General features: G+C 39.9%; 1 protein-coding gene across 8 annotated transcripts in view; it reads left to right on the plus strand.

The window, feature by feature from the left end:
• The window catches only part of LOC112080975 (protein quaking-A), a 155,268-nt gene extending 142,782 nt beyond the window's left edge, over positions 1-12,486 (plus strand). For 3 of the 8 annotated variants that reach the window (XM_024146919.2, XM_024146918.2, XM_024146920.2), the window contains exons 7-8: positions 1,714-1,788; positions 5,485-9,329. In XM_024146919.2, the coding sequence (XP_024002687.1) occupies positions 1,714-1,788; positions 5,485-5,501 (92 nt within the window). In that variant the 3' untranslated portion in view covers positions 5,502-9,329. Of the gene's footprint in view, positions 1-1,713; positions 1,789-5,484; positions 9,912-10,039 lie in introns of those variants that run through there. The other 5 variants (XR_011479586.1, XR_011479588.1, XR_011479584.1 and 2 more) reach the window with 5 other exon arrangements.
• The last annotated feature ends 1,335 nt before the right edge of the window (positions 12,487-13,821 follow it).

Raw genomic sequence — 13,821 nt, forward strand, 5'->3', positions numbered from 1 at the left:
AGAAACATTTAGACGTGACTGGCGATAATATCTCACATTTTATGGAGGCTGTCACCCTCTAATTTGACCAAATAATGACTGTATGCCACTGCATACCTTGTCAAGTTTTGACAGCGGGCCTTTTCCTGTTTGTGTCGCTGCCTTAATGACATGCCTGAGMTGTTGATCCTGACATCATGAGACGGCTGATACACAGGTGCCACGTTAGCTGACCCCGTGTGTCCGTGAAAGAGGTGCCTGGGGGAGCTGTTCTGTAGTACAGAACCTACTGGATGTTCTCTCTAATTTAGAGGGGACAGCAGCTTAGTGRCTTTTATTTACTCGCCGTATTGATCGGCGCCTTCAGCAACAGAGAGCCACRGGAACACAACATGCATCGGGCTCTGTTAGACCTGCTCAGGACTCKGAGGAAACTTCAGGACATCTGGTGCTGCAGAGTGGAATGTGGGCGGACTGGCTTGGTCATCAACCAGCACTGTGAAACGGCACACAGCTTGCCTGCCTTTCCCTGCCAGGATAGATGGATATTAGTGTAAGGGCTGTTTGGCTGTTACAAATGTGATGTAACCGTCACTGGCTTAATCCACCACAACTCTCCATTCCAGCATGGAAACCTACCCAAGACTTCTTATTTTAGGGCCAACATTCTGAGTTGTCTCCTTTTAGAAGTGCTCACTTGATAACTGCAGACGAGAGAGTTTACTGGTGTACCATTTGACAGGATGCCCAGATGGTTGTCACGGTGACCTGTTCTGTGGGGACGGCCACCATTTAGCCATTGAAGGGCTCTGACACAAATCTCTTTAAATGCTTTCTGGGTAATGAAGAGCAGAGAAATATGACCACCCCAGCATCCCTCTGCCATCTCTCTGTCCCCGAGATCTGGGAGGCTATCCTTCCGCGGCTCACTAAATCAGAAATATTGACATATCCGCATAAAAGCCCAAGAGCTCCGACCCCTGAGTGGTGAAATGGTGTCTCGCTGACTGCACTGAGCTCTAGCTAGGCTTTTAGACKAACTTTTAGATTGTCCAACTCGTTGCATTAAGGATTTACCTTGAACACTTTTCAATCTGGGATTTGTTTTGGGTCATAGACTAATTGTTTATCTCTATGCACAGTCACAGTTCCTATGCAACCAACATAGTATTTTACTCCATTTCCGTGTATGATATCAGGAGAAACCACACCAGGGTAATTGAAATGTCTGTCTTCATTTGTGACAAATATTCAGAGAGAAATGAATGCTACTGCCAGTGAGCAGATTGATACTGAGAGATGTAGAGATGTGAGAGAGCCAGGTGGTGTCTTGCACTATCCAATTAGGATCTGAGCTGCATTGGATTTTCACACCTTTCAAAATCAGCCAATTGTTTTTCTTCCTCAATCCCCCCCGTCTCCTATGGAAGATGAGCRTTTTTTTTGCTAGATAGCTTTAGTCCCCTGTCCCCCTGCCCACCGGTTTCCACAAATCCTCTATGTAACACTGAGTACTGTGAAATTTTACTACCTAAGTTATACATTTGTAGATATCAAATTAAAGCAAATGTTATTTTTTCTATGCATTTTTCATACATGTCTGTCATGTTTATGTATATTATAATTTAATGTATAAGCAGTATATGTAAATGTCAATATGTATTACTGTGTAAGACTTGTTTTTCCCCTCCTAATGTGAACGGTTTCTAACCTTGTGGACTTGTTGCAATCTAGGTGCAATGGCTACTAAAATGAGACGACATGACTCGCGCGTCCATCCTTACCAAAGGATTGTGACCGCAGACAGAGGTTAGTTTAGTCTCTYGGATGCTTTACTTTGCCTGTTGATTGCATTGCCTTATATTTGCCTCAGTTGGGGATTTCTCGTGTTTTTATATACTGCACATTATGCACATTGTTTACATACGTAGTACTCAATATAGAACTATATTTTAATGCTCAGGCAAAAGCGATGTTAATTGCTTTGGTTTACATGAACTGTGACCCTTGGTGACAGAACAGGTATCACACGCCGTGTTCAAGCTAAGTTTTCTTAACATTTGTCTGATGTGAAATAAGATCCTAAAATAAGTCAGCCTTGTTTCCATCATTCCATTTGTTTTACTTATGAGGAACAGAGTCGAAAGCGACTGAACACGAAGTAGACAGCAGTACAGTAGCCACGTTGCCACCAGGCATCATTTTTCCACTTGGTTTATGTCTTGATTTTTGTTTTCTGTAAAAAAAATATATAAAAAAATGGGTAGGACGGACATACCTAATCAGAGCTAGTTAACGTTCTCTCTCCAGTGTGTTTAAGTATTGAAATAAAATGTAAAAATACATGGGGAAAATGTTATTTCAGTTGTACATGAGGTACTGTCATTTTATATTTTGACATTTTATAACAAGTGTATTTATGGTTCCTGTATATACTGATAATAAAGAAACTAATTGGGGGATAATTATCTATTCTTTGGCGTAATCGCTAGTTACTGTTATTCTTTGCGAACGCTTAGTTTACTGTTATTCCTTGCGTAACGCTAGTTACTGTTATTCATTGCGTAATGCTAGTTACTGTTATCCTTGCGTAACGCTAGTTACTGTTATTCATTGCGTAACGCTAGTTTACTGTTATTCATTGCGTAACGCTAGTTACTGTTATTCATTGCGTAACGCTAGTTACTGTTATTCTTCGTAACGCTAGTTTTTATTCATTGCGTAACGCTAGTCTAGTTACTGTTATCTCTTGCGTAACGCTAGCTAGTTACTGTTATTCATTGCGTAACGCTAGCTAGTTACTGTTATTCATTGCGTAACGCGCTAGCTAGTTACTGTTATTCATTGCGTAACGCTAGCTAGTTACTGTTATCCATGCGTAACGCTGCTAGTTACGTTATTGTCATTGCGTAACGCTACTAGTTACTGTTATTTCATTGCGTAAACGCTAGCTATTACTCTTATTCATTGCCGTAACGCTAGCTAATTAATGTTATTTCATTGCGTAACCAGCTAGTTACTGTTCTCATTTGCGTAACGCTTAGGTTACTGTTTACTCATTGCGATAACGCTAGTTACTGTTACTCATTGCGTAAGCTAGTTACGTTACTCTTCGTACGCTAGTTACTTTATCATTGCCGTAACGCTATTACAGTTTACTCATTGCGGTACGCTAGTTACAGTTACTTATTGGCGTAATGCTAGTTACTGTTACTCACTGCGTAACGCTAGTTAACTAGTTACTCATTGTGTAACGTTAGTTACTGTTTACTCATTGCTAACGCGCTAGTTACTGTTATTCCATTGCGTAATGCTAGTTATCTGTACTCATGCGTAACGCAGTTTACTTGTTACTCATTGTTACTTAGTTACTGTTTACTGCATCTGCGAAGCGCATAGTAGTACGTTTACCTCACTTGCGTAACGCTAGTTATTGTTATTCATTTGCGTAACGCTAGTTACGTTTATCATTGCGTAACGCTAAGTTACGTTACTGATCTGCGTGTCTAGTTACGTTATCACTTGCGTAAACGCTGTTACTGTTACTCCATTGCGTAAACGCTAGTTACTGTTATCATTGCGTACGCTAGTTACTAGTTACTCATTTGCGTAACTGCTAGTCTTACTGTTATCATTGCGTAACGCTAGTTACTGTTATTCTTTGCGTTACGCTAGCTAGTTACTGTTATTCATTGCGTAACGCTAGCTAGTACTGTTACCATTGCGTAACGCTAGCTAGTTACTGTATTCCTTGCGTAACGCACTAGTTACTGTTACTCATTGCGTAACGCTAGCTAGTTACTGTTACTCATTGCGTAACGCTAGTTACTGTTATTCATTCGTAACGCTAGCTATACTGTTATCATTGCGTAACGCTGTAGTTACTGTTATTCATGCGTAACGCTAGCTATTACTGTTATTCTGCGTAACGCTAGCTAGTTACTTTTATTCATTGCGTAACGCTAGCTAGTTACGTATTCATTGGTACGCTAAGCTAGTTACTGTTACTATTGCGTAACGCTAGTTACTGTTACTCATTGCGTAACGCTAGCTAGTTACTGTTACTCATTGCGTAACGCTAGTTACTGTTACTCATTGCGTAACGCTAGTTACGTTATTCCTTGCGTAACGCTAGTTACTGATTACTCATTGCGTAACGCTAGTTACTGTTACTCATTGCGTAACGCTAGTTACTGTTATCATTGCGTAACGCTAGTTACTGTTATTCATTGCGTAACGCTATTACTGTTACTCATTGCGTAACGCTAGCTATTACTGTTATTCATTGCGTAACGCTAGCTAGTTACTGTTATTCATTGCGTAACGCTAGCTAGTTACTGTTATTCATTGCGTAACGCTAGCTAGTTACTGTTATTCCTTGCGTAACGCTAGCTAGTACTGTTACTCATTGCGTAACGCTAGCTAGTTACTGTTTACTCATTGCGTAAGCAACCGGTTACTGTTACTCATTGCGTAACGCTAGCTAGTTACTGTTACTCATGGCGTAACGCTAGTTAGTTACTCATTGCGTAACGCTAGTTACTGTTACTCTGCGTAACGCTAGCTACTGTTATTCATTGCGTAACCTACTATTACTGTTATTCATTGCATAACGCTAGCTAGTTACTGTTATTCATGCGTAACGCTAGCTAGTTACTGTATCATTGCGTAACGCTAGCTAGTTATGTTATCATTGCGTAACGCTAGCTAGTTACTGTTACTCATTGCGTAACGCTAGCTAGTTACTGTTATACTACTCTGCGTAACGCTAGCTAGTTACTGTTACTCATGGCGTAACGCTAGTTACTTGTTACTCATTGCGTAACCTAGTGTACTGTTACTCATGCGTAACGCTAGCTAGTTACTGTTAGTTACTGTATTCATTGCGTAACGCTAGCTAATTACTGTTAGTTACGTTATTCATTGCGTAACGCTAGCTAGTTACTGTTATTCATTGCGTAACGCTAGCTAGTTACTGTATTCCTTGCGTAACGCTAGTTACTGTTATTTCCTGCGTAAACGCTATTACTGTTCATCTGTTAACCCTTTGCGTAACGCTAGTTACTGTTATTCATTGCGTAACCGCTAGTTACTGTTTATGTCATGTGGCGTTAACGCTAGCTAGTTACTTTAAGTCTCCTTACCACTAATCACACTGTTGGTAATTTCCATTCCAACCTCAAAGAAACTAAACCATACTTATTTTTTTGTACTTTGTTCGACCTCTCTTGAGTTCTGGTACTGGGGCCAATGTAGCGCTTTGATTAAAACAACGTTTTAATTCAGGTTGGGGGCTTAGTAGTTGAGATCGTGATGTAACAACCTTATGATTATAACACTATTAGCTAGCTGGGTTTGTCTTTTGGCGGGAATTAGTGGGAATAAGGTATTGCAGTAATTTTATTGTTAAAAATGATGTCATTCCAGTCTCTTCTTGCTGACACTAATATCCTTTCTATTTTTTCTTTCTTTCTTTTTGTTTGTTTTTTGTTTCTAACCACCTAGCCGCCACCGGCAACTAACACATGACCTTCTGACCTCTGAACTCTTCACCCAATGACGAGCCGCCCCAAGCCTGCCTGCTGATCAGTTAACTGGTAATTGCCTTTTGCTAGCCTCTCGGGACGCAGTGAGAAAGAGGCGCCTGCCCTTAGTTACCCTAACATGTTTTTGATTTAAAAAAAAAACATTTAAAATAAAAAATAAAAAAAAGATATACATCATAAACTCATTGAAACACATCAAACCCAAGTTATTATTTGATTGATTTCTGTTCATTGAGTTGAATTCCCATTCTCTCTCTTTCTTTTTCTTCATGAATCACAAACTGGAGGGATGTGTGTGTTACTAATGAATCTGCACTGAATTTAAWATATATATATATATAATCTCAATAAAGATCCCATCCTCCCTGTCGACCGCCCCATACCTGCTCTGATTCGGTGACCTCACTAATAATTACTGAACAATGGTAAACGGGAACTGAACCCAAACYGTAGGCCCCCAGTCCCTCTTTCCCTCCCCATTCCACACTTCCTTGTGGGTCATTTGAAAGAAAAGGAAATAGAAGGAAAGAGAAACTACACTCACACCAACTTGTTGATTCTCTGTCATTTTCATATGTAATCGTGCATTATGAACCTCTGAGACGATAATGTGCTGACACATTCTGGGTGTGCCCTCCACGGCTGTCTGTTAAAAGCATGGCTAAATTGACTGCAAATGGAGCTTATAATTCGTTTTTATGTTATGTTTTTCTTTGGTTTTACTTGATTTTTCTGTTTTCTCGTTAATTCATTCTAATGAGCTCTTTTTGTGAAGGACTAGCCAGACAAAGCAGGTTGTAAGAACTTAAAAGGTAGCTTTTGAAGTGGCAMGCCTATCATGGGCAGTTAGCGGAAGCTGGGGCAGGGTGATATCAGGATGAGAAGCGGTGTTTCTATTACTATAATGAAAGTAGGATGAGTTGAGGGCACAGTGGATATATAGTCAACTAGCTACTGAACTATGCTCCTCCACACTGTGTCCAAGTATACCGTGTCTGATGTATTCAGAGAAAAGATGCGAGCTGTGATCTAAAAGACAAAAAAAAGTATTGTGTGCATATTTAGCCAAAGGGTTTCCAGTTGAATTATATCTACATAAATATGTATCTAACCGCAGAGGGCTCTCCGTCATTTTAGCGTTTGAAAGGGTGTGATTTCATGCTTGCGTAAGTAAAGCTCTAGTMTCCCATGAAGAGACAAAGGCGATTAACAATAAAGATGGCTACTGGTGGAGGGGGGATCCTGATAGTGAAGTTTTGTATATATTTCATTTTCTCTTTTTTTGATATAGCCTTTTTGTTTTTGGTTGTAACTACACCCCTGGCAAAAAAAATGCATTCTCATTTTGCGTTTCAGCATTTGGCCAATTCTCTATGCTCGTGTGTTTTTGTAGTTTTCTTTTAATCTRTTTCCAATTTGATACCAATCAAGTCATCCTGGGGGACGGGATACTTGCCCTCATGCAAATATGCCTGTTTGAATTGAAATGACTTTCAGGGGAAATGTATTTATTTTTAACCCTCACCATACCAGTTTGAAGTCCCCCAATTAGCACATCCACAATGTGTCTCCATGAAGGTATAGTCCAGCTCCTGAGCCCTGACCGTTTCTGTKACTCTTTCTCAAGAACAAAAATAGGATGTGAAAGCCATGCCTGCCTGTTCAAATTGCTTTATACATACCTGTTATATATATACATACACACACACACASAGAGAGAGAGAGATACATGTAGATACCTGTCATTACATATTAAAGATGGAGAACAAAATGAAATACTCTTACAGGGTGCTGGAGAAGAAAACATATATATTTTTGGCAATTTTAGCTTTTTATACTTGCAGTTACAAAATATGGAAAAAAAAGTTTAAAAAAATAGTATGCAGAAAAAGGACGTGGCGAAAATGCTGTGTTACTTTGGATATTATTGGCTTGGAAAATAAAAAATAAAGACCAAAATAGTCATACCTAGGAACATTGCAAGGATGTAAGTGTTACGAAGAGGGGTTGAGCGAGACACAGAGAATATTTTTTAGTTTAAGTTAGAAGAAGTGCCTTATTGACGGTTGTTTCTTTCTCCAAGTGTTAACATTCTGTTCAGTAATATCCAGCAACAACTAGGAAACTGCAGAGAGGAACGGCTTCTGTATGCGCTCTGAAGAGTTGAGCAGGGTAGCTCCGTCATTATTGCTGAGCTACTGAAGTTATTCTATGCAAAAAGAATAGCAGTCGTATGACCAGCTAAAATATGTGCCATGGTTCGTCTTCCCAAAGTATAAGTTCAGTTTTTTTGTTTTATTTTTTTAAATCTTTGGCCCTTTTCTCTGCCATCGGAACACGTTTCATTTCTTATTTCTCTGCGTTTTGATTTAACGTGTTATCCTTGTCTTGTTTTCTGGTAACTGTGCTTATTCTACAAAGAACAAACTGCCAATAGCAATGCAGAAGTCTGCCAGGACATTAGGAACATTTATGAATAAATTGAATATAAAATGAGATTAAGAGGGGAAAAGCTGTTTGCATGTATACCTCTGTTTCAAAATCTGCAAACTGAAAACATCCACTCTAACAATGCTTTCTCACTACAGTTGGGGAATGTAGCCAACCCGTTTTATAATCGACCTAAAGACCCGAGAGGGTTTTCCCAGATGCAGTTCGGAGCTCTTCAGATTGGGAGGGGGGGGGCTGGATGACATGTATTGATTTCTATGTTAGTCAATATGTAGCCATTCTGAAAGTGATCGACATACAGCTGGACGATATAGCAGAGACTAGAAAAACTCCTTGCCTCCCTACAGCTAAAATGATGAGGCCGTCTGCACTCTTAAGGTCCTTACTACTGAGTAGTGTTGGTTCCAGGTGTGAATACTGGAAGAGGTGAAAACCCGCACATGGTAGAACAAACGATTACATCCAAAACTGAGGCTTGAATGCGAAATATAGATGGTTATTAGAATATCATGCCCCAAAAATCATAGTGRGAGAAAGTGCATAAATTAAAGGTGAAAACAAAAGTTTTGTCCTTAGGTCATCTCACACAACTTCACAGCCAAGCAGTTTGCACTTATTGAAACAAAAGGGGTATATCTAATCAAAGAAAAAAAATACTATAAAAAATCTATTGAGACATGAATTATAAAGTATTTTACCTTCCCTGGCAGTCTGATACTATTTATTTTTCTCATACATGCTTTACACAGAAAAGGTCAATTTGTTTTCAGTGTTTATGAATTATTCTTAATTTAAAAAATAAAATAAAAAATAATACTTTTTTAGAAATGCAATATTAACATGGAGCAAGATATGACAAGCATTTTGACAGTATTAWGAAATATTCCCTCATACAATGGCACAGCGTGTTGTAACATTGCAAAGGTTGGTTTAGTTCATCAGGTATATGGTGAAAGCTACCGTATTCTCTGGCCTGCCTAGTACGATGTATGATAATGTAATTTACAGCCATTGTTAAAGGTTTATAATGTATTTTTCTAATCTCATTTTATATGTATATTATAAAATCCTTTTTCTGACTTTTTTTGTTGTTGTTGATGAAGCCCACTGCAACMTGTTTTTGAACCCCCACCCCTTTCTTGAAATCTGTCCCTCATTAGGAGTGTTTCCTTTCCTAGAGTTAGATTTAGTTTTCTTGCCAACTCCTAGCTTGTTTAACTCATTAGCGACTTTTCGTTTCTTGTCATAAGTATTTTTACATGCTTGCTTTTTAGTTTTCATGGTGTGTGCTGTTATATTTCTTATTAACCCCTTGGCATTTATTTTAATAAAACATTCTTAGTAAGAATTTTACTAACTTGCTGATATTTTTTTTGGTCTTGTTTTTAACAAGTTTAATGGATGTACGACCTTGGTCTGGTTCACGGACTAACACAATTAAAACTGGTGTCTGACCACCAAACACTGACATGCCTGTACACACACGCATATGTGTGCACTCAGCAACACACACACACACACACACACACACACACACACACACACACACACACACACAGTCTAACTGGAACCTGTGCACGAGCTGATCCGTCCCTCACTCTCGCTCACACACACTTTCACCTGTGTTGCTGAAAAGATTCTTCTAAACACTCTACAGAATCCCAATTCCAGCACCGCTGCTGTCTCGTCCCTCCTTTCTGTTTATCACCACTCTCTTGTGGTTTTGCTCTTTGTAGGACAACTGCGAGGAGAACCAGGTAGCTGCTCGCTGTAACTGGAAGTGTAGGAGAACCAGGGCTCTCTGTAGGAGAACAGGGAGCTGCTTCTGTAGGAGAACCATGTAGCTGCTCGCTGTAACTGGAAGTGTAGGAGAACCAGGGAGCTTCTCTCTGTAGGAGAACCAGGGAGCTGCTCTCTGTAGCTGTAACTGGAAGTGTAGGAGAACAGGGAGCTGCTCTCTGTAGCTGTAACTGTAGGAGAACCAGGGAGCTCTCTCTGTAGGAAACCAGGGAGCTTCTCTCTGTAGGAAACAGGGAGCTGCTCTCTGTAGCTGTAACTGGAAGTGTAGGGAACCAGGGAGCTGCTCTCTGTAGCTGTAACTGGAAGTGTAGGAGAACCAGGGAGCTTCTCTCTTGTAGGAGAACCAGGGAGCTTCTCTCTGTAGGAGAACCAGGGAGCTTCTCTGTAGAGAACAGGGGAGCTTTCTCTCTGTAGGAGAACCAGGGAGCTTCTCTGTAGGAGAACCAGGGAGCTGCTCTCTGTAGCTGTAACTGGAAGTGTAGGAGAACCAGGGAGCTTCTCTCTGTAGGAGAACCAGGGAGCTGCTCTCTGTAGCTGTAACAGGAAGTGTAGCGTGGCAGGTGAAACACCAGGGTCCAACACAAATGTACAACTGAAAGCTAATATGCTGCTCATCATACAGTATCTCAAGGCAATCTGCCTCGTGTAGGAGTACGTCATCTGATTCAACACCAATGTGTCCTCCCGGATCTGAGAGGGAGAGATTACTGTAGCGCAGAAGATACTAATGTACATATTGCTATGACTCCATACACCGTTATTACAACACATTCTAAATGAACTGGTCCTGCAATGTGCCGCGTGCTGTCGGGAAGTGGACTGTCTGATGTTAGACACAACTGGAGCCCTTATACCTGAAAAGGCTATCCGTTGCTACAAAGTACTACTATTATTTACTCTTAAGTAATTCTACAGGTTATTGTAATGCTTTCACAGGGCCGTTTCACTAAAGCACCAGCCATTTATCTACAGGGTGAACCAATTGGTCGGTTCTATRAGATCATCTGTGCCTTTTTTAACCATTGTTGGTCAGTTTCATATTCAGGTGTGAAGTGTAGACTTGGAGTAGATCAGACAATGACCTAAAGGCTACACTAGAAGGGAGTACTTGTAGTGCTGACGTAGTATTCTACTGCKTTAACCCGTTTCGCAAGAGTCTAAACGGTAGTGTTGACAATCCAAAAAAACTTTGGGATCAAATTAGAATGAARATATTAGCTTCTATTAGTGGTTTTGTAATCGGACTCGATTCACAGCCAGCGCCTGCTAATGTCTCTGTTCTGTTTCACTTCTTTCCTCTCTGTGCTTCTTTTCTTCACTAATTTGAGGTGTTCAGACTGACACATGAGCCAAGATGAGCTGTTATTAATCTCTCTTTTTTTTATGATTATACTTTAACCCACTGGGTGTTTGCCTCCACAATTTCAAAGTATCTCTGCACAAACAACTTCTGCTTTAACAATCTAATTCCTTAGTTTCCACAAACAAGCGAGTAAAGCGCATAACATTTAGACTTTCTCCGCTGTCTGAAATTAACAAGTCTTCCCGATCTGATGATCATGGGTGCGTTTCTGTAACACTTGACTTTAGACAAGCAATAAAGAAAAAAATAGATATCAATGGGAGTTTGTCAATCCAAACTTTGGCATATTTCCATCTGGAGCTATGTTTAAATAATACTTGTTGGGTCTTCTAACCTTTCTTATATATTTATGCAGTTAATTGGAAAAACAAACAAAAAACAATCTTCTGCCCCCCAAAAATTGCCATAACTGGAATCCGCCTTTTAGCAATGGGTGTGTTTATGCTGTCTGAAGTGTAAGTGTTGCCTTAGTTTTTCTGTTGGCTCGTTTCCCGAGTTGAGCTGATGACAAGAATATGAGGTGGCATGTTATTTGTGTGGTGTGCAATGCATTACAAACCCTGCCTTGRATCTGGGAAGAATAAGTGCCTTTTTGGGAGAGATTTGAAAAATGTATATATTGTGCCAATTACTAGTATCTCTCACTTGCCTTTTTTGTTGAGCACTAAAAATGAAATTCCTTAGCTATTCCTGCACACTGTAGATTGATCGTTTTCTTTTTGCTGAACTGGAATATCTGTAAAAAAATATATTTTGGTTAAAAAAAAAAATATCCTCAGGCCTTCCATTTCTCGCATGTAATTGGACCACATATGCATATAATAGCTGTGTAGGGAAGCAGTCCTATGTGGTTTGAATGAATGTCTTGTGGTAGTCCTGGACTGTGTTACACCTACCMTACCCCTGTATTGTCAACGAGTATATTTCTGAAAACATTCCTCAAACGTAAGTCAAATTATGACAGCAGGTTAACCCATTAACGTGGTCTCAATGACYTAGCACTCAGGGTTAAAGGGTAATGATACCAAAAATTGGAATAACGATTGAAGCCCCATTGGATTTTTTTACGTTTATTTTTTGTTTGTCACCGATGTGTGTTGAAAAAATCATTAAAACCGTTTCTCAGTGATCTGCTGTAGAAGTTCCTGATGCATGTAGGGGTGCACTACATCTCAGAATTGTTGTGGAGTTGTAAATGTTTTATGTGATGTAGTTTTGTGTGTTTTGTTTTATAGAGGACTAGAATAGGATTCTGAGGAGGATATAAAACGTTGTATTGTCAATTATGTTGCTCAAACCAAAAAAAGAAAATGTCATGTGTACAATAAAGAACCACATTTACAAGTGGCCTGTTGACTGCTCTACTTGGCTTCATCTGGCGTCTCTCTGCTCTGCTGATGTCACCTATTTGGAAAACCTAGGATGCCAGCGTTTCAAGGTACGTTTAGCACAAAGGAACACAGGAAATTACATCAAAATGCAAGATGGTGTCTGGAAATGGATGTTTACATGTATAAAAGGATCAGAACTTAAGTCTCCTTTCCATAGCTGGCATTTTAAGGTCAAAACAATCTAAAATCCTTCCCGACCGGGGTGCTTTTGTCATTTGAGGTGACTTTTGCCTCTAGGTACTGAATGGTGCGACTGTTGAATGTCTTTTTCCCCCCGGAAGACTTGACAGAAGAKATGTACAGCTGAAGTGGGAAGTTTACATASACCTTAGCCAAATACATTTAAACTCAGTTTTTCACAATTCCTGACYTTTAAATCCTAGTAAAAATGCCCTGCCATAGGTCAGTTAGGATCACCACTTTATTTTAAGAATATGAAATGTCAGAATAATAGTAGAGAGAATGATGTATTTCAGATTTTATTTCATCACATTCCCAGTGGGTCAGAAGTTTACATACACTCAATTTGTATTTGGTAGCATTGCCTTTAAATTGTTCAACTTGGGTCAAATGTTTCGGGTAGCCTTCCACAAGCTTCCCACAATAAGTTGGGTGAATGTTGGCTCATTCTTCCTGACAGAGCTGGTGTAACTGAGTCAGGTTTGTAGGCCTCCTTGCTCACACACACTTTTTCAGTTCTGCCCACAAATTTTCTATAGGATTGAGGTCAGGGCTTTGTGATGACCACTCCAATACCTTGACTTTGTTGTCCTTAAGCCATTTTGCCACAACTTTGGAAGTATGCTTGGGGTCATTGTCCATTTGGAAGACCCATTTGCGACCAAGCTTTAACTTCCTGACTGATGTCTTGAGATGTTGCTTCAATATATCCACATCATTTTCCTGCCTCATGATGCCATCTATTTTGTGAAGTGCACCAGTCCCTCCTGCAGCAAAGCACCCCCACAACATGAGGCTTGCAAGCCTCCCTCTTTTTCCTCCAAACATAACAATGGTATTCATTGCCAAACTGTTCTATTTTTGTTTCATCAGACCAGAGGACATTTCTCAAAAAAGTACAATCTTTGTCCCCATGTGCAGTTGCAAACCGTAGTCTGTCTTTTTTATGGAGGTTTTGGAGCAGTGGCTTCTCCCTTGCTGAGCGGCCTTTCAGGTTATGTCGATATAGGACTCGTTTTACTGTGGATATAGATACTTTTGTACCTGTTTCCTCCAGCATCTTCACACGGTCCTTTGCTGTTGTTCTGGGATTGATTTGCACTTTTCGCAC

Source organism: Salvelinus sp. IW2-2015, unplaced genomic scaffold, assembly GCF_002910315.2.
Source record: "Salvelinus sp. IW2-2015 unplaced genomic scaffold, ASM291031v2 Un_scaffold16625, whole genome shotgun sequence".
Lineage (NCBI taxonomy): Eukaryota > Metazoa > Chordata > Actinopteri > Salmoniformes > Salmonidae > Salvelinus > Salvelinus sp. IW2-2015.